The 27,675-nt window shown below is 47.2% G+C and overlaps 1 protein-coding gene and 2 long non-coding RNA genes across 6 annotated transcripts in view; 1 reads left to right on the plus strand and 2 right to left on the minus strand.

Moving 5' to 3' along the window:
* The window catches only part of PRRX1 (paired related homeobox 1), an 86,891-nt gene extending 82,506 nt beyond the window's left edge, over positions 1 to 4,385 (minus strand). For 2 of the 4 annotated variants that reach the window (XM_083506875.1, XM_083506876.1), the window contains exon 1: positions 3,566 to 4,383. In XM_083506875.1, coding sequence (XP_083363001.1) covers positions 3,566 to 3,809 — 244 coding nt within the window. In that variant the 5' untranslated portion in view covers positions 3,810 to 4,383. Of the gene's footprint in view, positions 1 to 3,565 lie in introns of all 4 variants that reach the window. The other 2 variants (XM_083506874.1, XM_083506877.1) reach the window with 2 other exon arrangements.
* A 2,348-nt stretch (positions 4,386 to 6,733) lies between these two features.
* LOC310708514 overlaps positions 6,734 to 27,675 on the minus strand; it is a 76,079-nt gene continuing 55,137 nt past the window's right edge. The window contains exons 2-3 of the long non-coding RNA XR_014527076.1: positions 14,323 to 14,385; positions 6,734 to 6,917 (exon numbers count right to left, since the gene is read on the minus strand). This is a non-coding gene — a long non-coding RNA (uncharacterized lncRNA). The remainder of the gene's footprint in view (positions 6,918 to 14,322; positions 14,386 to 27,675) is intronic.
* LOC310708522 overlaps positions 8,110 to 27,675 on the plus strand; it is a 31,223-nt gene continuing 11,657 nt past the window's right edge. Inside the window, exon 1 of the long non-coding RNA XR_014527083.1 lies at positions 8,110 to 8,293. This is a non-coding gene — a long non-coding RNA (uncharacterized lncRNA). The remainder of the gene's footprint in view (positions 8,294 to 27,675) is intronic.

The raw sequence follows: 27,675 nt of genomic DNA on the forward strand, positions 1-27,675 counted from the left end.
AATGCTCGCCAAGGTCTGCGCCCTTTCCGCGACAGAAGCATTATTTCCCCGGGTAAGATGCTCAGGATGCCGCTCGAGGTCTTGCCCTCGGCGCTTTTCTCTTTCTCAGGAGTCCTGTGCGCGCACTCGCGGGATTTCTTTAGCTCTTCCGGCAACTTCTGGCGTCAAAGGAGTGGGGCAGGCGAGGGAGGTTTGGCTACGGATGGAGCCAAGAAGGGACCGCGCAGCTTCAATGGCTTGCTGGTGCGACGACCGATTTCACACGTGCGGATGAAAGGCAGGCCGACTCGGAAGCCCGTCCCGCTGTCTCCAAATGGGTTTTGTTTTCAAGGAAGCGAGTGCATGACTCCTCGGGCCTAAACTGCAAAGGAATAGATCCGGGCTTCCTCGGAAGGTGCTTAGAACCTGGGCGAAATGCTTTAGAAACCGGTTAGAGCTAGCAAGCCTTCTGGGCTGAGCGTGGGCTCCAATAGCCCGAGATAAAGTGGTTTGGAGAGGTCAACGAGCAACTCCAGTCCAATGCAGAAAACCCTTAACGCATCCATGGGCGTAGCCAGGATTGGGGGGCAGGCTTTTGTTAGGGGGGGCAGAACCTCAGATTTGTATTGATTTTTATTGATTAAGGGGGCAGCTGCCCCCTGCCCCCCCTTTGCTACGCCCATGAACGCATCTTTCTTCCTCGACAAACTGCATTTGAAAAAGGGGAGACTTAACTTCTGAGTTCGTGTTTCAAGGCTGCACTCCCAAAGCAGTCTTAATCGGGTGATGTCCTTTGGCTTGAGTGATTGAAGGCTCTCTTCGATCGTGATTCCGATCCACGACGTATTTACTCACCAGTAAACCCAACCGACTTGCTCCTAGCCCTAAACCGCTGTAAAACAGACTGGCTATAAATTGGTGGTCCCGAGAAATTTCGGGACGATTTTGATACTTGAGGAATTCTGATCAAATATGAGTCAATATGTCTTGGATCGGAATCGAAGAGAGCGAGGCGATCCTAAATCCAGTGAATAACATCGGAATGCCTCTGCATTGTGGAGGCAGCTTGTTGCGGCCCTGTTTTTCTTGTATTATACTGGAATAGCTCGTTTGATTTCCTAGGCAAAGTGAGAGTCTGGGTCCGAAGGAAACGGGCGCTTTTTCGCCCTGCGTGAATTCTGCATAAGCCGGCGGAAACCGGGGGTGGGAAGGGGGGGTGTCTACAGCGTCGATCCTCGCTCGGCTCCTACAGTTCGCAATCCGGAGCGAATTATTTCACGTGAAGCTGGACTCCTAAATAATCAGGCTTTGGCTAGCAGCTCGAAGCAAAGTCCAAGAGCTTTTAGTAAAAAAAGCTTCGGGGAAATTGCATGAGATGCAACAGCCACCAAGAAACCAACCAACCAACCAAACAAACAAACAAACAAACAACGGGCACACTCTAGTCCAAGCCGAGCAATTGTGAGTCCCATTGCCTCCATTGCAATGAATGAGACGGGAAGCCTTTGAAAGCCGGCTGGATCTCGCAGACCAAGTCTCCCACATCCCTAGGAACGGGCTGCAGCCTCCAGCCTATGGGGAGTCAGGCCCCGTCGGAAGGATGGGGGAGAAAAGGTGCACCTGAGAATCTGTACCTGGTGCAAAGCAAAGGGGGTCCAGTTAAGTTCTGTGGGACTTGCTTCGGAGTAAGCCTGCCTAGCACGCCTCCCTACAGAGCCCCTGGGTGTGGCTGGCCCAACACTTGTTCCCAGACTGGCCCAGCAATCCTTCCCCAAGACTCATTCCTGGAGACAGACTTAAGCAGTTGCTGTTGTTATTTATCGATCCCAATATTAGAAAAATTATGCAAGGCCCTCTTTCTTTCGGAAAGATGCGCAACCTGCTACCTCCCCGTCCCCGCGCGCCCCCCACAACAGATGAGGAGGGGAGCCTGGGTCTCGGCTGTACAACTCCAAACTGCAGGAGGGGCCCCACGTGACTGACTGTTCCTCTTTTATAAAATAACTTACCATCCCTAGAGAACTAGGAGGATTCCCTACAGAAGGAGTATTCAGTCCGGTGGCATTCTGAAGCACAACACAGTTTTGCTATTGTTTGTGAGAATTAGGCCTAGGGTTTTGTGGTGTTTAAACGTGTTTGACCAGTGAGGGACCGAAGGATAAAAGGAGCTTAATGCAGAAGGATTCCTAGATGACGCTACTTTCAGTTATCTTTAAAACGAGTGTCTGTATTTAGCTTAAAATAAACCAGACTTCCAAGTATCTTCTTGGCTCAGATACCGGCATCACCGGCTCCTTCTTCTGCAGTTATGGAAGGACCCATAACTTCCAGAGCTAACTCTTCCAACCAGGGGGTGGGGGAACTGAAAAGCATTTATACTATTATATTGTGCATTTTATACAGACGCCCTTAAAACGCACACACACAAGAGAAATCTGTGCTCTTTCTGAACTGAAAATAATCACAGCAGTGACGCTGGTAAGTTTGGAACAACCCGGACTGCGGAAAATTAAAATCCAAATCGCAGAAACCTCTCCGGGAGGGAAGACGCCGGCTGGGGATTGCGGTGCTCCCAGTTTTGCTTGCGTGCGCGTCTCTGTGTTGGAAAGTCGCTTAGAGAATTAGACGCGAGGGCTAGAGGCTTTGATCGACGGACGGCTCAACAACCCACGCCTGCTTTCTCAGAAGCCGATGCTGACAAAAAAAGTGTCCGCAGGATTTCAGCTCCGGAGCAGGTCTAGGGAGCTCTCCTGCGTAAGTAAGCCCCGGGGAAACCGCGCGTATCTGCCCTGCTGTTCGTTTCAACGAGACGCGCGCAGCGGAACCTTTTGGTGGATTCTGCGCGGAGCAGCGACGCTTTTTCCCCTGCTACCCTACTATGGCAGCAGAGATGCTCGCAGAGATACGCCACCTAGACACAGCTCAACCGGAGGCCTCGCCAGCTCCCGGGACCCGCTTCCCGGTCTCTGGCAGTGCTCGCTCCCTTTGCCAGACGCATCTCATTAACCCGGGCATCCGAAGACGACCCGCCTCAACCGCGCGTGTTGACCTTCCCTGCTCTTTACACAAAATGTAGTAAAAGGAGGCTGTGGGGATTCTAATTTGCACCGACAATTCGTCTACGGGAGGCTGATAATATGAATTAAACTGATCTGGATTAGTGGGTCCGGAACAAAGCCGAGTAGGACCGATTCGATAAATGTTAAGCTTGGTTCTGGGTGTGATGCGACCGTGCCTTGACTACTGGCACAGATCTTCCCCTGCATTAACATACATTATTCCTCCGCCGTGTATTTTACTTTACTTATTATTTTACCCATGTTTATCTTTGCACATGACTTTCAGAAACCGAGAGCCCACGGGGTTGTTTTTTTAAAAAGCGCTGGGTGTGTTTAGAAGGCGCCTAAGTCTTCTAAACTAGCCCCCTTGAACGGGGCTATTTCACACCCGTCCTAGTTCCCCACTCCGGCTTACTCTCCGGGAAGGCGAGGGCGGACCCTTTAGAAAAAACCAGTCCAAGTCTTGACGACTCGCAAGGCGAGAGCCTGGGCAGGAGGAAGCCGCTGCTTCGCGGCGCGCCACTTACCGTCCTGCTGCTGCGTGTCGCTGCCGCTGGTCAGGCCCGGCGATTCCAGGAGGCTGCGGCCGCTTTCCCCGACGCCCTCGTCGGTCTGCGCTGCCACCAAGTCTCCGGCTTCCTCCAGATCCAACAGGTGGCTGACAGAGAAGTTCTTTTTCGCCTGGAGGCTGTCGAGGTTCCCGGGGCTCTCCAGACGCGTGGGCAGGACGGCCGGTTGCCTCTCCAGAACGTGCACGTAGCTGGAAGTCATGGCTTTGGGCCCCCAGGCCAGGGACGGGGTGGGGTGGGGTGGGGAGAGAAAGGGAGCCAAGGAAGAAGAGCAGAGCCTGAAGGGGGTCCCCGCCTAAGCACGTTCCCCCAAACCCCGCAGCAGCTGCCGCCTGTTCTCCGAAGTGCCGTCGAGTAAAACTCCAGAGGGGAAAATCCACACCAAGCGCGCAAAGCGGCCCAAACCCGGGAGGCGGCAAGACCTGGCCGGGGATCCAAAGGGTGCCTTCTCTTGCTGAATCGCAGGGCGCCTCCAATGGGACTGCCGGTGGCTCTCGCGATCCTCCCGCGTCTCCCTGACTGGGCGCGCTCCTTCGACGGCGCGCTTAGCAGTGAAGGCGGGCCGTCGGGAGGGGCTGAGGTCTTGCAGATGGAGTGCTCCGACCGGCCGACAGACGGACGCAGGAGCGCCACTCCAGATCCCTCTCTCTCTGCTGCCTAGTGAAGGAAGGGGGGGAGGAGGAGGCTGGTTGGGGAGCTCGAGCGGGTTTCTTTTTCGCTTGCTGCGCACCCGCCCCTCCCTCTCCCGATCGAGCGGCTCTCTGGCACTTCAAAAGGCTCGGCCTGGCATGTGGGTGGGTGGGGCTGGGGGAGCTGGAGGGACCCTGGGGAGGGCAGACCCAGACTTAATAGGAGCCTCTAATTACGTGGCAAAGGCTTTGTGCTGTTTCTGACGTTTTACAGACCTCCTTCCTCCACCCACCCCCGGCAAGCTCTCTCTCTCCCCCCCACCCCCACCCCACTTTCCCCTACCAATCCAGACTCACCAAACCCACACTCGGATTTAGAGACCCACTTCCCCACCCGCTCGCAAGCATCTGATCCCAGAGAGCGCACGCGAGAGGCTTTTTCTTCAATAAAGACTGAAGCTTTGCGGGCCCCCCCCTCCTCCAAACGTCGGGTCGAAAGTTGGGAAGCCCAGGCGGACGCAGGCGGTGACTCCCAACACGGTCTGCTTATTTGTTTTTCCAATTAACTGCTGCGGATTAGTTTAAGGTCCTGCTGGAGAATCTCATTTGCATGGGGTGGGGGGGAGGTTGCAGAAGCACTTTAGGAAACGGGGCATCAGCTCAGCTTCTGCTGAAGGTTACCAAAAAAAAAAAAAAATTCCCTGCAGTTGCAACAGTTTTGGTTCAGACGCGCACATCATATGTATTATTCCTATTGCTGTGCATCAATTTGAATAAAACACGGCTGATTAAGCTCTCTGTCCATCACTTGGTCACTCAGCAATCGATGAATGAACCAGCTCCAAGGAACGATCTTGTGCTCGTTAGGAAAGCTTTATGGTGGGATTGTTGCACCCGCAATGGTTCATTGACATATGCAAGCCTCACTAGACGATGATGAACCTACATCCACGAGCCAAGTCTTGTGTTTGTTTGCTTTGCATATTTTCTTCTTGCTGCTTCCATATTTCAGTATGCACATATTTCAATATAAAAAAATTCCTTCCAGTAGCACCTTAAAGACCAACCAAGTTAGTTCTTGGTATGAGCTTTCGTGTGCATGCACACTTCTTCAGATACCATATTTCAATAGTTACATAAGGTAGACAATAAAATTCAGTATATTTATTTATGCTGCGTTTATGATTTAGGTGGGGGGGGGCTGGTGTCAGAGAGAGAAGGGTAGCTACACTACAGCTCCTGTGCTTCTCCAAAGGGTTGGCCAAGAATGGATGCAGTCTTTGGGATCAGAAAGAGGTAGCCGCCTCCAAATTAAGAGAATCAGCATGAGCATTTTAAAGCCCTGTAAATATCAGTAGGAGGGTGAAGTGTGCTTTAAATCTCCCATGGAAACCAATTGGACATCACCATTCTTAACCATTACTGGATCAACCATAAAAAACCCCTATTTTTCTGTCCACCTAGAAAGCTAAGAGGCAATGGACAACCTATTTAAGGCTCGTTGTTTCCAGTATGAGAAAGTGAAGGAAATGGTTAACTCGGGCTTCCTCAATCTTGGCCCTCCAGGTGTTTTTGGCCTATAACACCCATGATCCCTAGCTAGCAGGACCAGTGGTCAGGTGTGATGGGAATTGTAGTCTCAAAACATCTGGAGGGCCAAGGTTGAGGAAGCCTGGTTTAACTCTTCCATTAGAATCAACGGAAGTAAAAATCTCCCAACTTTGGCTGGATCATAAGCTGCTGCGAGATACCATTTCAGGCACTGTGATTTCCTAGCTGTTTGACTTCACCTCCAGAGGCACACTCCATTGTCTGCAAAGACAGACATCCATGTGTGGTGTGTGTGAATTTTCTCTCACTGCTTTGAACACGTACAATATATAAATGCAAACATACATCGTGCATGCACCTTACACAATACAACATTGCATGATGGCTTGCTTACTACTTCTTCCTTCTCAGGAGACCTTCAGAGGGAAAACCTGGGAAGGTTTGCTCAGGAGTGAGGAGAAGATGGCCCTGCAGATGTTGTTGTATTCATCAGCCCAGTCAGCGTGGCCAAAGTTAACCACTCCTGATCTAGACCATGGGTAGGCAACCTAAGGCCCAGGGGCCAGATCTGGCCCAATTGCCTTCTAAATCCAGCCCGTGGACAGTCCAGGAATCAGCGTGTTTTTTCATGAGTAGAATGTGTCCTTTTATTTAAAATGCATCTCTGGGTTATTTGTGGGGCATAGGAATTCTTTTTTCTTTCTTTCTTTCTTTCTTCCAAAATATAGTCCTGCCCCCACACAAGGTCTGAGGGACAGTGCACCAGCCTCCTGCTGAAAAAGTTTGCTGACCCCTGATAGACATTTGCCCAAAGCCATTCAAAGAGAGTTGGGCTCAGCCTCAGTAATACAAGCTAAAAGAAGTCACTAAAACAAAACAAAGACATTTGCACAGTCTGAGGAAACTGTTTATCAAAGAAAACTTCATAAATGAGACACATTTTTCTGCTGTGGAAATCCAAAAGTTGGGAACGTCACAGTCCTTTGGATCCCATTCCATCACAGAGATGTCTGTTCTCCCATGGTGTCTGACTGGGCCGTCATAAATGTAATACCACAGGCAAGGAGAACTTGACATTTCAGCTTCCAGCACTTCAAACTCCTCTTGCACGTTTAGCTGCCAGTTATCACCTGAATGACAAAGGTGAATGTTTCCATCGGGTTACATTTTACATTTTAAGGTTTGAACCCTTTTTAGTGCGGATGAAGAAAATGTTCCATTTAACATTTGTTAAAAAACCCGAGGCATTTTTGTTGGGGATTGTAGGGAAAGACCTGCCAAAAAAATTGAAAAACATTTTCATGTATGCGACAACGGCCACAAGAGTTCTGGTTGCGCAAGGATGGAAGACTGAAGAAGCCCCAACTAAAGAATCCTGGCAAGAAAAATTGACGGACTATGCAGAACTGGCAAAACTGACATATAAGCTATGGGACAAGGATAACTGTGACTTTAAGGATGAATGGGAACCTTTCACAAAGTATCTGAAGACGCAACAAAGCGAACTGGACTCCTTGGCAGGTTTTGAATAAACATTCACAATTTTTTTACTGATAATAATCAGCTAAACAGTTTGAGGATCTATACAACTTTGTAACATGCAGAAAACAGCATTACTGGAGAAACCAGAGTGGAACTGAGGAAAGTTGGGTTGGGTTCTGTGGGGGGGGGAGGGAGGAAAAATGGGGGGGGGGAAATAAGGATATGTTTTTGGATAATATGTCTTGTTATAACTTTGAATAATTTTTTTTAAAAAAGAACACTTTTTAGTGCGGCTGAAAAAGTTTGTGTGAATTGTCCCATAGCCTTGCTGGAGAGAAAAGAGTGGAGGTGAAGCAGGCAAAACATGAAGCCCTTGTTCACAAGACCTGTGTGCCTCTCTGAGCGGGGGAAATAACAGGACTGAAGCGGGGGTGGGATGGGGGTGGTGCAGGGGTCAGCCGACAGCAGGGAAGGAGAAGGGCCCCTGGGGTTCAGTGACAGGAGCCAGCCTGGGCTCCAAGCTGCCATAGACAGGCCAGAATTTCCACACACCCTCCGTTAGGGAAAAGAACATCTGATGCCATCAAAGAGCCCGTGTAGATTGAAACCAGATGTGCTTCTCCCGGTTCTTGCCATGCATTTAATTAAGGAGCTGGGACTTGGGAGGAGGCCGTTTTATCCTGACTTCTCCTTCTCTCGCACACAAGCAGCTGTGCGGGATGGTGCCAGGGTATTTTACCATGCTGGAGACAAAAGTTCTGGAGACCAAGCAAAAGCCTCGCAACTCTCTTGTCTGCCAGAGTGCTCGGCTGAAGAATGTTCTTGCAGGCAGGCCCGCCCATTGAGCCCTGCACCCTCTGACCATGCCCCTTCTTTGAAAACACCAACCCAACCCAGAAAAGTAGGAGATAAACATACTTCTGGGTGTGCATGAGGTGTCTTGTCCTCGCGCCTCCACACATAGCAGTCAAACAAGAACTTCTTTCCAGAGCAGATACAGAGCTTTCCACACAACCAGTTAAGGGTGAGTGTAGAATGTCAGCGCATGCCTGCTTGATCAGACTGACGGTCCATCCAGCAAGGATCATCGTAGTTCATGCTCCTTCATTTGTAAAGGTAAAGGAACCCCTGACCATTAGGTCCAGTCGTGGGCGACTCTGGGGTTGCGGCGCTCATCTCGCTTATACTGGCTGAGGGAGCCGGCGTACAGCTTCTGGGTCATGTGGCCAGCAGGACTAAGCAACTTCTGGTGAACCAGAGCAGCGCATGAAAACACTGTTTACCTTCCCGCCTGAGTGGTACCTATTTATCTACTTGCACTTTGACGTGCTTTCAAACTGCTAGGTTGGAGCTGGCACTGAGCAACGGGAGCTCACCATGTCATGGGGATTCGAACCGCCAACCTTCTGATCGGCAAGTCCTAGCCTCTGTGGTTTAACCCACAGTGCCACCTGTGTCCCATCTTAATTTGTATCTTCTCCTTATTGCTGGATTAGGTGGGACTTGGTATGGTTCCACATGGCCCTTATTGTGTTCTTAAACATCCAAGTGTCATCAAGATCACTTAACACAGGTTCAGTCTGAGGAGAAGAGTGACTGTTCATCTGTCCAACCATTCAGGAAGTTTCTGGACTGATTCCTGTCTCTTGTCCTAAATCCAAGCCTTACCCTTCTGTCTGCAACATGGGGGTGATAATCACATTGACCTACCTGAGAGGGTTTTTGTAAGGAGTAAGGCAAAATAATGCATGCTGGCGATTCAAAATTGTTATATAAAATGCTAAGCGTTTATAATCTGCCATAAGAGCCATCAATGGCTTGGGGACAGTTTACTTTTCCACAGGCACTCCTCTTGGAATATTTTGATCTCTGGATCTATTGCTTTTATAAGTGCCACATCCTGTTGACTCTAGGTTTGCAAGGAGTTGATCTTTTAGTGTGGTAGGATACGTCCTTTGGAAGGTGCTCTCGTTACGTTTTGGATGACTGCTGAAAACTTGTTTTATTCCAGCAAGCTTACCCAGGCTTTTATTTTGCTGTATTTTTTTGAAATGTTTTGCTGTTTCCATATGTGGTTTAAAGATAATTATTTGATGTATATTCGTTTTTTAAAGAGTTTTGTGGATTTCAGCTTGTGTTTTATCTACAATTTTTTAATGTGCATTGTGTGGAGAACTCTTTGACTGGCTTCTAAATCTTCTAAATCTAAATCTTCTACATCTAAATAGAGAGAGCAATCCCAGGCATTTGCTATTGCTTTGTACATTTCCAACCACACAGCCCTTCACTTTGGCAACTTTCTTTTAAAGAAATTAACTACAACTTATGCCTCCCGTGACCCGCATTCTGAGAACTGCCAGAATGTTAAAAGAGGCTAGTATCTCGCACCAGCGCTCTGACGGCTCTTGTTTGTTGTCATCCCTGGGTGCCAAAGACACAGCAGACTCCTGGCACTCTATGCCAACCCTTACCTTTTTAAAGGTATTAGCAGGGCACTGGCACACAGTTCCATAAGCCCTTCAAAAGGATGTGTGCACATATAAACAGACACAGGTAAACGTACAGAGAGAGGCCCGGTCTCATAAACACAGACTTGACGGATGTGTCTTTGCACATTACATTCAAGATAAGGATAACCATAGCTAGATCAAGGGAAACCCGGTGGTTTCTGCCACAATTGGGGGTGACTCACACATTACTGATAGCCATGTGAGAGCTTTTTCCTGCAGCGTGCCAATTCTATTTGGAATATACCATTTTAGACTGTAGGTGAGGTTTGTGCGATTGAACTCTTGCCCACAAACATCTAGGCTCCTGAAACCAGTGCATTCAGAAGAAGGTTAAGCTAGCACCCCTCTTCCTGGTACCCTGGATTTTCAAAGCATGGAGTATTTGATGTGCCATAGCATTTAATAATTTGATTCTTCCCAAAGCTGGTTTAAGGGATGCGGGTGGCGCTCTGGTCTAAACCACAGAGCCTAGGGCTTGCCGATCGGAAAGTCGGCGGTTCGAAGCCCCGCGATGGAGTGAGCTCCTATTGCTCAGTCCCAGCTCCTGCCAACCTAGCAGTTTGAAAGTACCGTATGTCAAAGTGCAAGTAGATACTAGCAGTAGTAGGTACTGCTTCAGCAGGAAGGTAAACAGCATTTCCATGCACTGCTCTGGTTTTGCAGAAGCGGCTTAGTCATGCTGGCCACATGACCCAGAAAAACTGACTGTGGACAAACGCCGGCTCCGTCGGCCAGTAAAGCGAGATGAGCGCCACAACCCCAGAGTGGTCCGCAACTGGACTTAATGGTCAGGGGTCCTTTACAGATGGTTTAACCACAAGGTGGCCACTTAGGGCAGCTCAATTCTAGGGGTGGCAAAATTAGAAGGGCAGAATAATTCAAAAGGCACCCCCAAAATGTGACCTTCTCAAAGGCCTCTCCCCACTCATCACTCATGTGCAATGTATCTTGCATTTGTCCAAGTGCCTTCCTCATTTTGTCAGCTTCAAAGAGCTACAAAAAGCGGCAAAAAATGTTTGTATACTGAGGCCAGGAATCAATGCCCTGACTCTAAATCGACTTCATGATTTCATCATGGAACCAAGGCACCATGGCTATGACTTGAGTTGTGATTGGCTGGGATTGCTCACTGGGGAAAAGGAAGTCTGAAAGCCTTCTGCAGCCAATCAGAATCCGCGGAAGCCTTTTTGGATGTTCGGGTCCCCAAAGAACGTTCGCAAACCAGAACAATCACTTCCGGATTTGCGGCGTTCAGGAGCCAAAACATTCAAGTTCCAGGACATTTGACTTCCAAGGTACAACTGTATTTGGTACAGCTCCATAAAATTCTATATTTCCCACAGTTGATAGAACTGCTTACTCTAATTGTTTTGCATTATTATTATTATTCCTCCAGAGCAGTGGCGTAGCGTGGGGGGTGCAGGGGGGGGCCGGCCGCACCGGGCGCAACATGTGGGGGTTAGGGTTAGGGGGCACAAATCCACGGGTTAGGGGGCGCAAATTACTTGCCTTGCCCCGGGTGCTGACAACCCACGCTACGCCACTGCTCCAGAGCAGCCCCTATGAACACGATCACATGTGAACAATCTCCTGCAGTTACATTTTAAACATGTAGAGTCAAGCATGTGTTTACACGGAAATAAGGCAAGGCTCCCACCAAGGCTAATGCAAACTTCTTCCATCTTGCCCTTATTTGAAGGTTCTTTGGGGCTTAGGTAGCCTACATTAACTTTCCACTGTAAATTCAACTTTAAAAAAACACACGAAAAATCCAAACATCTTGATATCATCTAGAAATGCCACAAGCAGTTTAGAATTAGGCTTTAGAGCACCGAATACCTCAGGCAGCTTTAGGGTGAGCAGACCATCAGAGTCCAATCAAGTCTGCAACAGGGCAGCAACTTGAAACCAAAGTTTATTCTCTCTCTCCAAAACATTAAAAACTCATGTTTGAGTTCATGTCTCATGCAGTCATGTCAGTTTTAGCATTCAGCACTCACTGCATCTTATTACAAGACTGATTGAGAACATGAGAGTAAGTCGGCAATGTTAATTAAAATATTGCTTTTGGAAGAGGCTTTCAAAGATTGGTATATGGAGGGTTGTTCCAGACAAAAAGGTTATGTATTCTGGACTCAGGCTAATAAGGGTGGTTCTGCACTAGACTTTTCTCTATCTTACTTATTGCTCAGAATCTACAGGACCCAGTTCCCAACCTGTTGCCTTCTCATGGTTACCCCCTCTTTATTTTGTGTCTTTTTAAAAATCTGATTTATGTCAGTAGTTATCTCTGGTGCAATTGTGGCATGAGCTTTGTCAGATTTGGGGGAAGGATTGGAGCTCAGGGGTAGTATGTCTGTCCTGTGTGGAGCAGGTTTTGTCCCTGGTTTCTCCACAGAGGGCTGGGAAAGAGTCTGGCCTGAAACTCTGGAGACCTAGTACCAGTTACAAGTCGAGAATAGTGAGGCAGATGTACCTCAGTACAGTCATACCTTGGGTTACAGACACTTCAGGTTGCATTGTTTCAGGTTACAGACGCGCCGAAACCCGGAAGTACCGGAACAGGTTCCTTCTGGGTTTCGGGGGTCGTACATGCGCAGAAGCACTAAATTGTGCTTTACACATGCGCAGACGCAGCACTGTGGGTTGCGAACGCTGCGGGTTGCGAATGTGCATCCCACATGGATCACATTCGCAACCCGAGCATCCACTGTATGTATATGTGTGTGTGTGTATATATATATATATATATATATATATATATATATATATATATATATATATGCTTTCGTAGATTTTCACGGGTACAGGAATGCAGGTTTTGGTGTCTTCGGGTGTCTTCCCGTGTAAGAGTTGGGGTGTCTAGGCGACGTTTCGACGAGGTCTCACTCGTCATCTTCAGGCTGGTGCTTTCGGCTTCTTGTTACTGGAACAGAGCAGGATCTCAGTGTTTGAGTTCCTATAAATACTGTTGAGGGGGTGTGGTGTATAGCCTCCAACGTTCTGGGCAGAGAGGAAGTTCCCAGGTTAGTGTGCCTTTTCTTCTTTTGTTCCTTAATTACTTGAGGGATATCTTGAGTGATTTCTTGAGTGATATTCTGAGTACCACTTAGGTGGGTCATTAGGTGTGGATTAGTTGCTAAAGCTTTCGTGTCTTGACCTCTTGAGCTTGTGAAGAGTTTTTCTGAGAAGATGGCTGTACTGCACTTAGTTGTGCTCTGGCTTGGCTTCGTGTATAGGGGCGAGCTGTGGTTTTGTGCCCTGTGCCAGCCAGATCTGTGTAGGGATTGCAGGGGGGTGCAGCATCCGGAGGTGCCACTATGGTTTGGCTACTGGATGGTGTCTGTAATTTATCTGTGGAGAGGGTCTGGGTTTGGGTCTGGTGTGGTTGATTGGTGATGGCGTTCTGTGTGCCTCTGGTTCTGGTGTCGGTTTTTGTGGGGAGGGCTAATTTCCAGATGTCTGGCACAAAACCACAGCTCGCCCCTATACACGAAGCCAAGCCAGAGCACAACTAAGTGCAGTACAGCCATCTTCTCAGAAAAACTCTTCACAAGCTCAAGAGGTCAAGACACGAAAGCTTTAGCAACTAATCCACACCTAATGACCCACCTAAGTGGTACTCAGAATATCACTCAAGAAATCACTCAAGATATCCCTCAAGTAATTAAGGAACAAAAGAAGAAAAGGCACACTAACCTGGGAACTTCCTCTCTGCCCAGAACGTTGGAGGCTATACACCACACCCCCTCAACAGTATTTATAGGAACTCAAACACTGAGATCCTGCTCTGTTCCAGTAACAAGAAGCCGAAAGCACCAGCCTGAAGATGACGAGTGAGACCTCGTCGAAACGTCGCCTAGACACCCCAACTCTTACACGGGAAGACACCCGAAGACACCAAAACCTGCATATATATATATATATATATACCACTCATTATAAAAGCTGCTTCCTATGTCACTGTTTTGGCAACTTCACACTATTGTCACTTGCCAGGTGTGATTCTGTCATTCAGCCGCTGGCCTCAAGAAACCACAGAAAGCCCTCTTGCTCACCTCCCATTAACCGAAACCTGAAATAGTGCTGTTCCATAGATTAGGCAGCCTTTGTGCAGCTAGTAATATTTGGCACCAGCCATACGGACAATCAGGGATCATTCCAGCATGGATACTGTGTCACTTGTGGGGACTGGATCTGAACATGGCTAGATTATAACAGAACAACTGGAGCACTGGTACCAGGGCCTATGCTGGCAAGGGGTCCCAGACTCTATCGTTTTAAAAAGTAAGTTTATTAGCCTCCTTTAAAGAAAGTTAGGAAGCAAAATGTGCAGGCAGGTAAGCTCAGAGGTTTGTGTGTTGTTGTTTTTGTAGCCTGCAAAAGCTCATGCCATAATGAAAGTGTTGGTCTTTAAGATGCCATAAGACTTATTTTGTGGTTCTTTGTTTCATTTGGTTCCTTCTGGGAGGAAAGAGGTTCTATTTTGGGAATTGCACCCACAACCACCTTAACCAGACCTTGGCTAGGACGAATTCATTACCTGGCAAACACCCAGATGTTTCTCCACTCCTCTCCACAAGCCTTTAGACAGTGAGATGCTATTCTGTGGGTCAAGAGGAGGAACCATATTCCAAGTTAGCATTTTCTCTTTCCAGCTCATCTGCTCTTTAACATAGTCCTCCCTGCCTGGGAACTGAACAGTCTGAGACTCTGCTCAGCAAAAGCCCGGACTTTGGCTGAAGCAGTAGTTAAAACAACTTTTATAACCAGCCAGCGCAAGGAAAGCTCTTTGGGGTCATCTTGAAACTTTAATCAGTGCCGGGGTCACTGGATAGCACTTCTAGACAGGAGACAGGGGCAGTCAGGAGGGAGAATAAGTAAATAAATAAATACACATTAACCCCCTCCTTTTTTTAAAGTATCAATATTTTTTCATCCCTGAAAGGGGGAATCAGTGTTTCGAATCCAAAATACTGAAACAGACATAATTGCCCATCGGAAATAACAGATCTCCTGCTAAGTTTGCAACAAATGTGGTTTTTTTGAAAAAACAAACAAACCCATTGACCATTCTCCCCACACCCACCCACCCTTCTCTGCAGTCTGAGACAAAACTTTGTCCTTCTGGCTGCACTTAGAATGGATATCAGATATCTCTAGCCCTGAAGGGAGAAACCTTCCCCCCACAGCCTCTCTCCTTTACAAAAAAAACCCCATCCAATAATCAGAACAGGGGCAGACAAATTGGCACCACTGATCTCCCCCTTCACCCCTGCAAAAGGGGGGGCGGGGAGAGACTTCAATGTTTAGTCACAACTTACAAATATTTGGGGTATTATATTGCAGCAGGAAAAAGCACCGTAAGGTAACTCTTAAAAAGCTCAGGCTCCACCTCATGGAAACCAAGTTTATGTGTTTCCATAAATCTCCCTAGTAAGTACCCATTAAAGTACCATTTAATTTAATTAAAATCTCATTGACTTCTAAACTCGTCTTTAATCTTTAAAAAAGCATTCTGTCATTTGCATACCCTTCACTCATTTAAGCATCTTTTTAAGTGCATGTTGTGTTGTTTTTTGGGGGGAAACTGTAATAAACGAGAATGTTTGGAATGGCTGTTATAGAATTTGCAGTTTGGACATTGGCTGTGCAAAACGTTGCATTTGTGAATAAAGTTATATGAATCCCACCCCCCCCGCCAAAAAAAAAAAAAAAGGTCAGCAGGAAAATCAGCATCAAGTCCACAATTTATCTGGGCCAAAATATTTTTATTTTTTTAAACACTTTCCCGGGACTACTGTTAAATGTTTCTATTAAAATGGAAACATGAATCTACATGAGTTTTCAGAAAGCAATGGTCATGTCTCTTGCTACAGTGTATATGCATCCTTCTTCTTCTTTGGTGATCACTCATAGCTAAGTAAGATTGTCTCCCGTGAACATGGTCTCAGCAGAGTGTCCGTAAGTGACTGTGGAGGCTAATTCTGGATCCACACATCCTTCCACAGTGGGTACATAGGTTTCTGGGCAGGAGGTGATCATGGTGAGGGTTTGCCAAGTGTACCTTCCTCTTAGCACGTTTCTCCCTTGCGTCCTGAGTTCGAGTGTCTTCAAAGCCCATGACACCTTTGGTAAAGGCTGTTCTCCAACTGGAGCACTCGCAGGCCAGTGTTTCCCAGTTGTTGGTGTTTATACTACTTTTTTTTAGATTTTCCTTGAGAACATCTTTCACAACCTCTTTTTTTGTCCACCAGTATTTTGCTTTCCATTCTTAAGTTGGGAATAGAGTAGTTGCTTTGGAAGACGATAATCAGCCATCTGCACAACATGACCAGACTAACAAAGTTGATGTTGAAGAATCATTGCTTCGACATTGGTGATCTTTGCTTCTTCCAGTACACTGGCATTAGTTCACCTTTCTTCCCAAGTGATGTGTAAAAATTTTCAGAGATAACATTGATGGAATCCTTCAAGGAGTTGGAGATGGCATTTGTAAGTGGTCCACATTACACAAACATACAGTAAGGTTGGTAGTACAATAGCTTTGTAAACAAGCATTTTGGTTTCCCTGTGTCCTGGTCCTCAAACACTCTGCACTTCAATTGGGAGACAGCTGCACTCGCAGAGCTCAGGTGATGCTGAATTTCAGCATCAGTGTCTGCCCTTGTGGAAAGATAACTGCCCAGGTAGGAGAAGTGACCAACATTTTCCAGCGTTACACCACTGAGTTGGATTTGTGGCACCACAGGGAGTTTGTTTTGTGCCTGTTGGTGCAGCACTTTGGTTTTTTGGATGTTGAGTGATAGACTAAGCTTTCCATAAGCTTCTGCAAAGATATTTAGGATGGTTTGGAGGTCATCCTCTGAGTGTGCACACACTACGTTGTCATCAGCATACTGAAGCTCCATGACAGAAGTTATGGTAACCTTACTCCTTGTTTTCAGCCTACCCAGGTTAAAGAGCTTTCCATCTGTTTGATATATGATTTCTACCCCAGTGGGGAGTTTCCCTTCAACAATGTGTAGGATCATGGCGATGAAGATAATAACTAGAGTTGGGGCGATAACACATCCCTGTTTAATATTTGATTCCACTGTGAATGGTTCACTTTGAGAGCCATTGTTATCTGCGATTGTTGCCATATTTTTGTCATATTATCATGGAGGAGCAGAAAGATGTTCACAAATTTATCTGGGAGGCTGATTTTCAGCAGGGCAGTGCAATTTATAGTGTCGAAGGCCTTAGTCAGGTCAATAAACACCATATATAGGGGTTGGTTTTTCTCCCTGCATTTTTCTTGAAGATGTTGAGTGGTGAAAATCATGTCCACTGTCCCCCTAAAAGGTCAAAAACCATTTTGGGATTCAGGAAGGGTATCCTAGGATATAGTTAGGAGATGGTTTGCTAAGATCTTTGCAAGAATTTTGCCAGCCGCTTTTAATAGAGAGATGCCTCAATAGTTTCCACAACCTGTTCTATTGCCTTTTTTAAAAAAAGATGGATAATTGTGGCATCCCCAAAGTCTGCTGGGAGGAGGAAAGGGGAGGGATATACTGTATGTAGATTTATTTGTGAAATAAGTAAACCCCACTGAATTCATTTGGTGAGGTTACAGTTGAAGATATACAGGACTGGGCTGTACAACTGATAAAATAATGTAACCCAGTGTTTCCCAACCACCGTTCCGCGGCACACTGGTGTGCCGCGAGATGTTGCCTGGTGTGCCGCGGGAAAAATTAAAAAATTCGAAAGATTTTTTTTTTAAAGTCAAATTTTCGATTGGGGCGCCGTCACTAGATGACCCCTGGGGTTCCCTCCCTCCCGCTCTGCGCCTCCCTCCTCCTCCTCCTCCTCCGGGGAGGCCCTTCCTGGCTCTCGGCCAAGGCTTGGCGGCTGCCACTCACTCACTCGCTCGCCCACCCATCCCTCCATCCCTGCACCCGGCCTCTCCCCCTCCGTCCCCGGCGCGGGGGCTGCCGGGATCCGTAGTCCCCTCGCCCTTGGGCTCCGCGCCCGCCCGGGGTGCGCGAACTACGTTTCCCAGCGTGGCCTGGTGGGCCGGGCGTTTTGTTTGAAGCGCTCTTCTCCCGGCCATGGAATGAGCGCAGCGGCGGTGGCCGGGCGGGCAGGGGCTCTTCCGCGCAGACCCCGCGCAGCCTGCCTGCGCCCCCGCAGAGATCGGGCGGCAGGATGGAGCCCGGGGATCCCCGCGGAGGCGGAGCGGCGGAGGCGGAGGCTGCCTCCCAGGTAGGGCTGCGTTGGGGGGGTTTTATTTTTGCAATGCTGCATCCGCGCCGGAGGGGATGCATCGGACCGCGGGGAGACCCCTTGGCGGGCGTGCAAGGCAATGCATGCGTGCAGGCGTTGCATGGAGTGCAGTGCAATGCAATGGCAACGCGGTGCCCTGCATGCATGCATGCAACTTCCACCGGCGCTCCGGACTTGGCAGGTGAGGGGGGTCCCCAGTGGGCGGCAGAGAGAGCCGGGAGGGCGAAGGGGAGCCGGGGGGGAGCAGCGCTGCTCCCCGAGCCGAGCCCGGGGGGAAACTTCGGCGTCGTTGCGCCGGGTGTTGGAAGCGGAGGCTGGCGGGGGCCCCTCACCTGCAAAACCTGGTCGCCTCTCATATATTTTGTGCATTGCATTCATCGCCCGCTTTCTCCTCCAAGGAGCTCCCGGGGGCGCGCGTGGTTCTCCCCGTGTTATCCTTGCAACAACAGCCCTGCGAGGTGGGTCAGGCGAGTGGCCCAAGGGAGCACCCAGGGATTGTCCTGGCCAGGTGGGGTGATTTGAACCCTGCTCTCTGCCCGGTCTTCGTCCTCATTTAGCCCCCACATGTGCATGACTGTGCATGACTGAGGTTTTCCCCCCTCGTCTTGGCTATGGTGTGAGTCTGTGCTGTTAATTAATGGGGTTCTGCCTTCAGAGAAGATGAGCCAGCCCTCAAGGAGGTGATTATGTAATTTGCTAGCAATTCATGTCCCTCCCGGCGTGACGCTGCACGCTGACGTCACGGGGCTGTAATGGTGGTGTGCCTCGAGATTTTTTTCATGAAACAAGTGTGCCTTTGCCCAAAAAAGGTTGGGAAACACTGATGTAACCAACTGCATTGCTGGTGATTCTAGGCATCAGAGTAAAACAGGACTGCAATCTTTAAGGATTAATGAGATGATAGAGGTGAAACACTTTGAAAACAATTGTATGAATATGGAGTATGGCAACTGTGCATGGCCCAGGGGCTGCCTGTCAAATGGGCTTCCCTTTAGCACAAGTAGATTTTTGAACAGAAGTCACAGACATGTCTTTCTTTGGTTTCAAAGTGCTAGAAAGCATAAGCTGTTTTGAAGCTTTTAGAAGAATGGCAGTGCAGACTTTGGGTGCAGAATAAGCTTGATGTCTAAACCATTGAGCCTAGGGCTTGCCGATTAGAAGGTCAGAGGTTTGAATCACCATGATGGGGTGAGCTCCTGTTGCTCGGTCCCAGGATGAGCGCTGCAACCCCAGAGTCGTCTGCGACTGGACTTAACTGTCAGGGGTCCTTTACCTTTTTTAAGCTTGATGCTCCATAGGAAAACAGTGCTAGGCTGCTACGAAGCACAGCAGACTCACTCAGCCAGTTCAGGGGGAAACAAGAATCGGTGAACTGCTCTTGAACAGTACTTGTGGTCACTATGGAAGCAAAGTTGAAGCTGACATCAGCACATGGGAGACTAAGTATTCCAAACCAAATGAATGTGTAAGCACATCCTGGAAGGGAATGTTTGGTTGACCTAATCATCGACCACTTTTGAAACAAATCGCAAGGAATCATGCAGCACCTTCAAGAGTGACATCTTTATTGTGGCATAAACATTTATGGAGTTCTAGAACCTACTGCCACAGATGCCACAAGAAATCTGTTCATTTCTCTAAAAGTCTACACAGTGCTTTGCTGGTTTCGCCACAGCAAACTATCATAGCTATCCTTCTGAAATTTGTTTCAACTTTTGATCTCGGAAGCTCTACCCCATGGGTAGGCAAACTAAGGCCCGGGGGCCGTATCCGGCCCAACAGCCTTCTAAATCTGGCCCGCGGATGGTTCAGGAATCAGTGTGTTTTTACATGAGTAGAATGTCTCCTTTTATTTAAAATGCATCTCTGGGTTATTTGCGGGGGCCTGCCTGGTGTTTTGACATGAGTAGAATGTGTAGGCCTCCCCTTATGTTCTTTTACGCTAATACCATTCTTTATTTCTGAGATAAACTATGTTACTGCAAAGTTTAAGGCAACAGGCCCTAACAGTGGTATAAGTTGTATGTTTCAGAGCACTGCTTCTTCCAGGATAAGCTAGTGAAGACTTGCTTGCAATACAGTGGTACCTCAGGTTACAGACGCTTCAGGTTACATACGCTTCAGGTTACAGACTCTGCTAACCCAGAAATATTGCTTCAGGTTAAGAACTTTGCTTCAGGATGAGAACAGAAATCATGCGGTGATGGCGGCAGAAGGAGGCCCCATTAGCTAATGTGGTACCTCAGGTTAAGAACAGTTTCAGGTTAAGAATGGACCTCTGGAACGAATTAAATTCTTAACCCGAGGTACCACTGTACAGCCAAACCCAGGTTATTTGTGAGCAGTTTGTTTGTTTTTAAAGAAGAGAGCTTTTATTGCATTTTTCCTACTAGAAATATTCCCAGGGACCCATAGTTCACGAACAGGTTCTTGGAAATAAGCTAAGCCACTTACCAAAGAAAAAAGGGGTTTCTTCTCAAATTAGCAAGCACAACACACCTTTAATTATGCTACAAGCATCTTTGCAGGAGAACATCTAACCACACACGTCAGAAACAGATAGAGACCTTCAAGATGGGAACCATGCCCTGAGAGGACACAAGTCAGTTTGCTGAGGTGATCAAAGCTGTGCTGACTGAGAAGATCCAGATGCTTGCAGATAACATTCCCATCCAACTTCAGCAGCAGTTCAAAGAGGAGGTGGCAGTTATCTGATTTGTAGGCAATCACTTGGAATCAGCCATCCATCCCTCTTGATACATCTCCCATGGAGCCAGCACTTCTTCTTTCCCCCCTCCCTAGAGCAAGATGGATTCCGTATGGCTTGTGAGGGCCAGAGCTGGAGGGACATGATCATATCATCAAAGTTGGCCCATCAAAGTTGGCCATCCTCATAGAACTCTAGCCCAATGGTTGCCATTCATTTGACTCCACATTGATTTTAGAATGAATTGATTTTAGAATGTATTACAATTAACTGATTGTGATTTTATGTAAACTGTGTTATTTTTACTGTGGTTAGCCTCAACCAGAGCCAGGGCCTTTTCAACTCTGGCTCCAGCCTGGTGGAACGCTCTGCCTCATGAGACCAGGGCCCTGCAGGATCTGATTTCTTTCCGCAGGGCCTGTAAGACAGAGTTGTTCCACCTGGCCTTTGGCTTGGAGCCAGTTTGATTCCCTCCCTCTCTTTCTTTTTTCTTTTCTTTTCTCCTCCTGCGATGAGGCTACATTTTAATATTTTAATGTTTCAGTATTTTAAATGTTGTATTTTAATTTTGTTTTTAAGTTGTAATCATTCAACTTGTTTTTATTATTGCTTGTTAGCCGCCCTGAGCCTGGCCTTGGCTGAGGAGGGCAGGGTATAAATAAAAATTATTATTATTATTATTATTATTATTATTATTATTATTATTATTAGCCGCTCTGAGCCCGGCTTCAGCTGGGGAGGGCGGGATATAAATAAATTATTATTATTATTATTATTATTATTATTATTATTATTATTATTATTATCATCATCATCATTACCATGGGCATTATCACCCATGATACTTAGAGCCCTTTACTAATCTCTCAGGTCAGCTGTTGAAGCAGGAGTGCACATTGTACATTAAGCAGAATGTACATTGCTTCAAAATTGATTTAGCAAAGGTTTCGATCTGGATTTCCAACCAGAGACATATTTGCTCAATTGTAAGACTTTGCATTTTATTTTATTTAAATGCACCCTGTCAGGGACAGTGGTTAATGCTTAATGTGTCATGCTTAATAACATGCCACTCCCATGGCATCATCAGGTCTCAGGTTTGGACCCTGAAATCTCAGGGTCTGGGACGCTCCTGACCTAGCAATCCATCTCCAGCAGTGGAAGGAGAACATAGCTATCGTGCATAATTGCCATCTCCTGGAAAGCTGCCTGTGGGCAAACGCCTGTCAGGAGTGTGTGCAGGAGCCAGGCCCTGTGACCAGTAGGGCTTCGCAGGACTGGGGCCTTCCTAAGTTGGTTCTGGAGAGGCAAGGCGTGGCCTCACAGGTGAGGCTGATTGGTAACTCACAGCACCTGGTGGCAAGAGCCGGGAAGGGATATAAGGTCAGCATTTCCCTTTGGCTCTTTGCCACAGCAACACATTTCCTGCCTTGCTGCATTTGGCTTCTTGCTTCCTGATCCTTGGACCTTGACTTCATGTCTCCTTGCTTCTCGACCCTCGGACCCTTGACTTCGTGACTCCTTGCTTCTTGACCCTTGGACCCTTGACTTCGTGACTCCTTGCTTCTCGACTCTCGGACCCTTGACTACGTGACTCCTTGCTTCTCGACCCTCGGACCCTTGACTTCATGACTCCTTGCTTCTCGACCCTCAGACCCTTGACTTCGTGACTCCCTGATTCCTGACCCTAGGACCCCTGGCTTCTGGACTCTCGTTCCTGTTCCTACCCTGCCATCTTGCCCCCGGTCCCGACATCCTCAGCCAGGACTTTGATCGCCTGTAGACCAGACCGTGACAACACAGGGTACCTCAGCCTGAAAAGCAAGTTGAGCGCTGCAACCCCATAGTCACCTTTGACTGGACTTAAACGTCCAAAGGGTCCTTTACCTTCTTTTTTTTTACCTTTACTATCAACCCATTCCCACTTTCCACTATCACATCTCTTTGGTGTCCTGTTCTTTTAATCCTCTGACAAGCCCCCAGAGCTCCACTTTCTCTATTACACCATCATTTATCTGTTGATATGCTCCCCATCTCTTCCCATTTGTGTATCTCTCATCAAACTCTATTGCACATTTTAATATAATAATTTATAATTATAATAATTACAATTACAATTTAATATAATTTTAATATAATACATTTTAATAAAGTCAAACATGCACTTTGACCCAACAAGGAAGAAGGCACATGATCCGCACAGCAAATGTAAATGGTTTTAATTTTTTAAAACTGCTGATTTGTACATAACTGCTCTTGAGCAAAACGACTGCATTTGAAATAAAAATAAAAATGGCCCTTGCAGGTACAGGAGGCAGGAAAGGAAAAGGAAAAGGAAAAGCCCTGTCTCCAAGTCCCTTTCCCCCATCCTGCCATGCTTGGTTCCCCAAGCTGCACCTTGGTTTTTTGGTTTCAGGGTGGGGTCTGGAGCCTGAAGGTACCTGGGCTTCCACCTGCTTGGCCATTCTTAGCCCTGACAAGGTGCTCCGTGGTGGACTGCTGATTCCCTAACTGATGGGGCTGGCTGTATTACACAAATCAATTTTTATTGTTGAAACAGCTGTTTTGTGCAAATTTGGTAAGTCAAGAAAATCTCCTCCTCCTCCTCCTCCTCCTCCTCCTCCTCCTCCTCCTCCTTCTCCTCCTCCTTCTCTTTTTTCTACAAGTACCTTTGATGAAGTAACCTTGGTATAGGTGTGAGTTAATCTATAGGGGTGAAATATACTCGGAGTCAAGTGTGAATTTCATGCTTTTTATTCAACTCATAGTAGCAATGAATGAAACTTTCCCCAAAACGTCTAGCTAATATATACATTAATTACACAATGGGCCCCACGTGATTGGCTAATTCCAGGCTGCTCCTGTAGGCCAATCAGGTTGCGGATTCACCTCCTCCAGAAGCCTAATTGGCTGCTCCTGCAGGCCAATCAGGTCACTGATTCACTTCCACCTGGAGCTGGATTGGGTGGCTCCTGCGGACCAATCAGACTGCTGCATTCTGGATCCTATTGTTCTAGGATTCAGCTCAGTACATAACAAGGGGGATGATGATGACTCACTGCATGGTAGAGATGAGCAGGGTAGTGCCCACTGGTGCCAACTATAGGGGGTCCTGGAGGCCCGAATGAGGGGCTCATTAACCTGGGAAGGTAGTCCGTCTCAGAGAAGGAAAACTCTTGATTCTAAACCTCAGCTGCCTTGGGAAAATAAGTGACTAAGGAGTAAACCCTACACAAATATTGAGTGGATTCCTGAAAATAGTTGGGTGGCACCTTACACATCTCTTTCTGGCAACTCCTGGAGCCCAACTGGTGCCAAGTGTATAGGACTTCCTTCGGGCCACACATCAGTGAAGCTGAGCAGCCCAGGATCTCCATACACACTGCCTAGGCTTGCACCCTGCAGAGGTCACTTGAGTGCTGCTAAAGCAGTGGTTTGACTTTGTGGGAATGTTCAGGGATGCAGGAGAGGATATATTGTTTGATTATAGCCTTTCCAACTTGTGCTAACAAGTTCACAATTTTAGCAGAGTAACATTCCCCTTTTTAAACTCAGTGGATGCATTTGCTCAGGCTCGCTAAAGCCTTTATAATAACTGTTCTGGTATTTTCCCCCTAATTCCCTCATAAAAAATAAGACACGACACAGTATTAAAAAAGTTTACTCACATTCTGTTCACAATCGGATCCCAGAAGGCAGACTTAGCTTAGAAAAGTAACATATACCTGGAAACTATCTCATAAGGAGACAGTCCCTTTGTCCTCTCTTGGCTTCCAGCATCTTTGGCTAAGCAGATGTTGCTTCTTCGATGCATGTAGTCAAAAAGAGAGAGATGGCTGCCCTGCCCTGTGCTTTTGTCGTTACCTGCACAGGTGAGGCCATGCCCACCTCCAGTCACTTGCAGAGGAAGTCTGTCCCAGCCCAGAAAGAAACAGGAAGTTTACCTGCTGACTGGACAAACATTCCTCCCCATGTGTAAACATGTTCACTCTAGGAAGGTTGTACTTGACTGCTCTTGTGTTTCACATCCCACAGACTTCAGCTCCAGAGGCGCACTCCATTGTCTCTCGAGACAGATGGATGCCACCAAAATAGATGAGAGATGTGAGGGATCCTTCTTTAGTTGGACTGAATGATCCTCAGAATGCTCCCAGCCTTTCTATTCTGTGGTCTGGATGTTCTCTGTCTCGGGTAGTGCTAATTACACACTAATGCTTGCACTTGCACAGATGGAAAAAATGGAATAATCAAAGCTTGGTATGTTAACAGAACTTTGGGGTGGATCTGGGGCTTTTGCAGGGCTGAGGCTGCTCAATCTGTCCCATACCGGTTAAGCAGCTCATTACTGTAGATTTATGTTCAGTTAATTGAGAAAATGACTGTAGCTACACAATCTGCTCCCTAATTCACATAAGCTTTAGTGCTTTAAATAACTTTTAAAAATATGATTTGTTTTATACCCTTTAACAAGTAGACTGTGAAATACAAAGAGGAGAACCAACAAGAATTACTCCAATGCCCCCCGCTAGGTGTATAAATAATGCCTCCCTTCTCTCGTTACAGTCCCTCCCAAACTGTTTAGTTAGGGTGCTCTTGGGGAATAAATCAGAGGGGATATGCACTGAAAACCTGCAGCCAACTTGATGGAGTTAGAAGAACCTGATACTTAACAGTTCACTGAGGCACTTTAAAAGCTATTAGGCCAAGAAAGATGGCTACAAAATCCTTTCCTGGTTGGAGGGGCAGTGAGAAGGGTTGGGCAAGGCTCATAAACTTAAGATACTTCCGTAACTTTCTTTTTACTAAGTCAAGAGAAGAGTCCACATGGATCAGACCTTTTACCTAAAACTTGATAGTTGATGAAAGTCTGACTCCGCCGTTGTTCAGAATGAATTTATTGATCACAGTTCATTTTTAGTTAAAGCTGTTCTCTGCGAAAGGGTGTGTGAGAATATGACAACAGAAAAGTGACACTGAGCAGAATGATTTTGCAAAGCAAACTCTTCTGTGGTTATTACTCAAAATAGGATTTGCAGTGAAATGCTTTCAGTTATTTTAAAGGGGGGGGTGCCAGCCCCAGTGGCTGAGGGGGCTGCACCTCTCTGCACAGTCTTTTCTGTCTTGTAACAGCCTAATTAAGCAGAAGGCCACAGCATGCTTAGCCAGTAGGAACTGTGAATAATGGAGAAGATTCCTATTTCAGTGCTAGAGCACATCGTTTTCACACCAAAGGTACCATGCTCAATCCTCTGTTTGTCTAATGAAACAGCTGGCAAAAGCCCTCTGCTGAGGCCCTTGGAGAGACCCCACTTGAGAGAATATACAATACTGTGCGATATAAACCAATGATCTAACTCAGCTATGTGGCAGCAGCATGTCTTCACAATTCACAGAATTCTCCCAGAAACATTACATCAACGGTTGTGTAACACCATCACGAGTAAGTCAAGCAACACAGCCATTGGTAAAATAAATTAGTTGTAGCACCTTTTGCGATTAAGGGGATCATGAACCACACGCCGCTTGTTATATAACCTAACAGCTGTTAGGGACTCAAGTAAGTCAACTCACCCTTCCCATTTCAACCCTTTTAATTTCCAAACTGAAACTCACCGTCAGTTCTGGGCACCACAATTCAAGGAGGATATTGACAAGCTGGAATGTGCAGAGGAAGGGGACCAAAATCATTAAGGGTCTGGAAACCAAGCCTTATGAGGAAAGGTTGAAGGAACTGGGTATGTTTAGCATTTTCCCAGTAGTGATGTACAGAAGTGAGAGCTGGACCATAAAGAAGGCTGATCGCCGAATAATTGATGCTTTTGAATTATGGTGCTGGAGGAGACTCTTGAGAGTCCCATGGACTGCAAGAAGATCAACCCTCTCCATTCTGAAGGAAATCAGCCCTGAGTGCTCACTGGAAGGACAGATCCTGAAGCTGAGGCTCCAGTACTTTGGCCACCTCATGAGAAGAGAAGACTCCCTGGAAAAGATCCTGATGTTGGGAAAGATGGAGGGCACAAGGAGAAGGGGACACCAGAGGACGAGATGGTTGGATAGTGTTCTTGAAGCTACCAGCATGAGTTTGACTAAACTGCAGAAGGCAGTGGAAGACAGAAGTGCCTGGTGTGCTCTGGTCCATGGGGTCACGAAGAGTCGGACATGACTAAACGATTAAACAACAACAACAACATGTTTAGCATGGAGAAGAGGAGACTCAGAGGAGATAGGGTAAAAAAGGTAAAGGTACCCCTGACCGTTAGGTCCAGTCGCGGACTACTCTGAGGTTGCGGCGCTAATCTTGCTCTATAGGCCAAGGGAGCTGGTGTTTGTCCGCAGACAGCTTCTGGGTCATGTGGCCAGCATGACTAAGCCGCTTCTGGCGAACCAGAGCAGTGCACGGAAACGCCGTTTACCTTCCTGCCAGAGTGGTACCTATTTATCTACTTGCACTGGTGTGCTTTTGAACTGCTAGGTTGGCAGGAGCTGGGACTGAGCAATGGGAGCTCACCCTGTTGCGGGGATTTGAACTGCCAACCTTCCAATCGGCAAGCCCTAGGCTCAGTGGTTTAGACCACTTCAAATATATCTCTCTCACACATGGAGGAAGGAGCAAGCTGATTTTCTCCTGTTCCGAAAACAAGGACCCAGATTAATGGCTTCAAGTTAAAAGAAAGGCAATTTCGACTAGTCATCAGGAAGAACTTTCTGATGGGAAGAAAGTGGTGGACTCTCAATCTATTGGTGAGGTTTGCAGCCAAAATGCATGTTTTGCTGGACAAGCACAGAGTTGGCATACAGAGAGTTATTTGGGACCCTGTGTGTGATCCCTTCCTTTGCCTCCTCTGGGCAAGTACTGTGTAAGAAAGGAGACAATCATTTACATTTCCTTCTGACTGTGAGGAGCCTCTTTTTCCACCA

This window comes from Podarcis liolepis (genome assembly GCF_965112155.1).
Source record: "Podarcis liolepis genome assembly, chromosome: 6".
In the NCBI taxonomy this organism is placed as follows: Eukaryota; Metazoa; Chordata; class Lepidosauria; order Squamata; family Lacertidae; genus Podarcis; species Podarcis liolepis.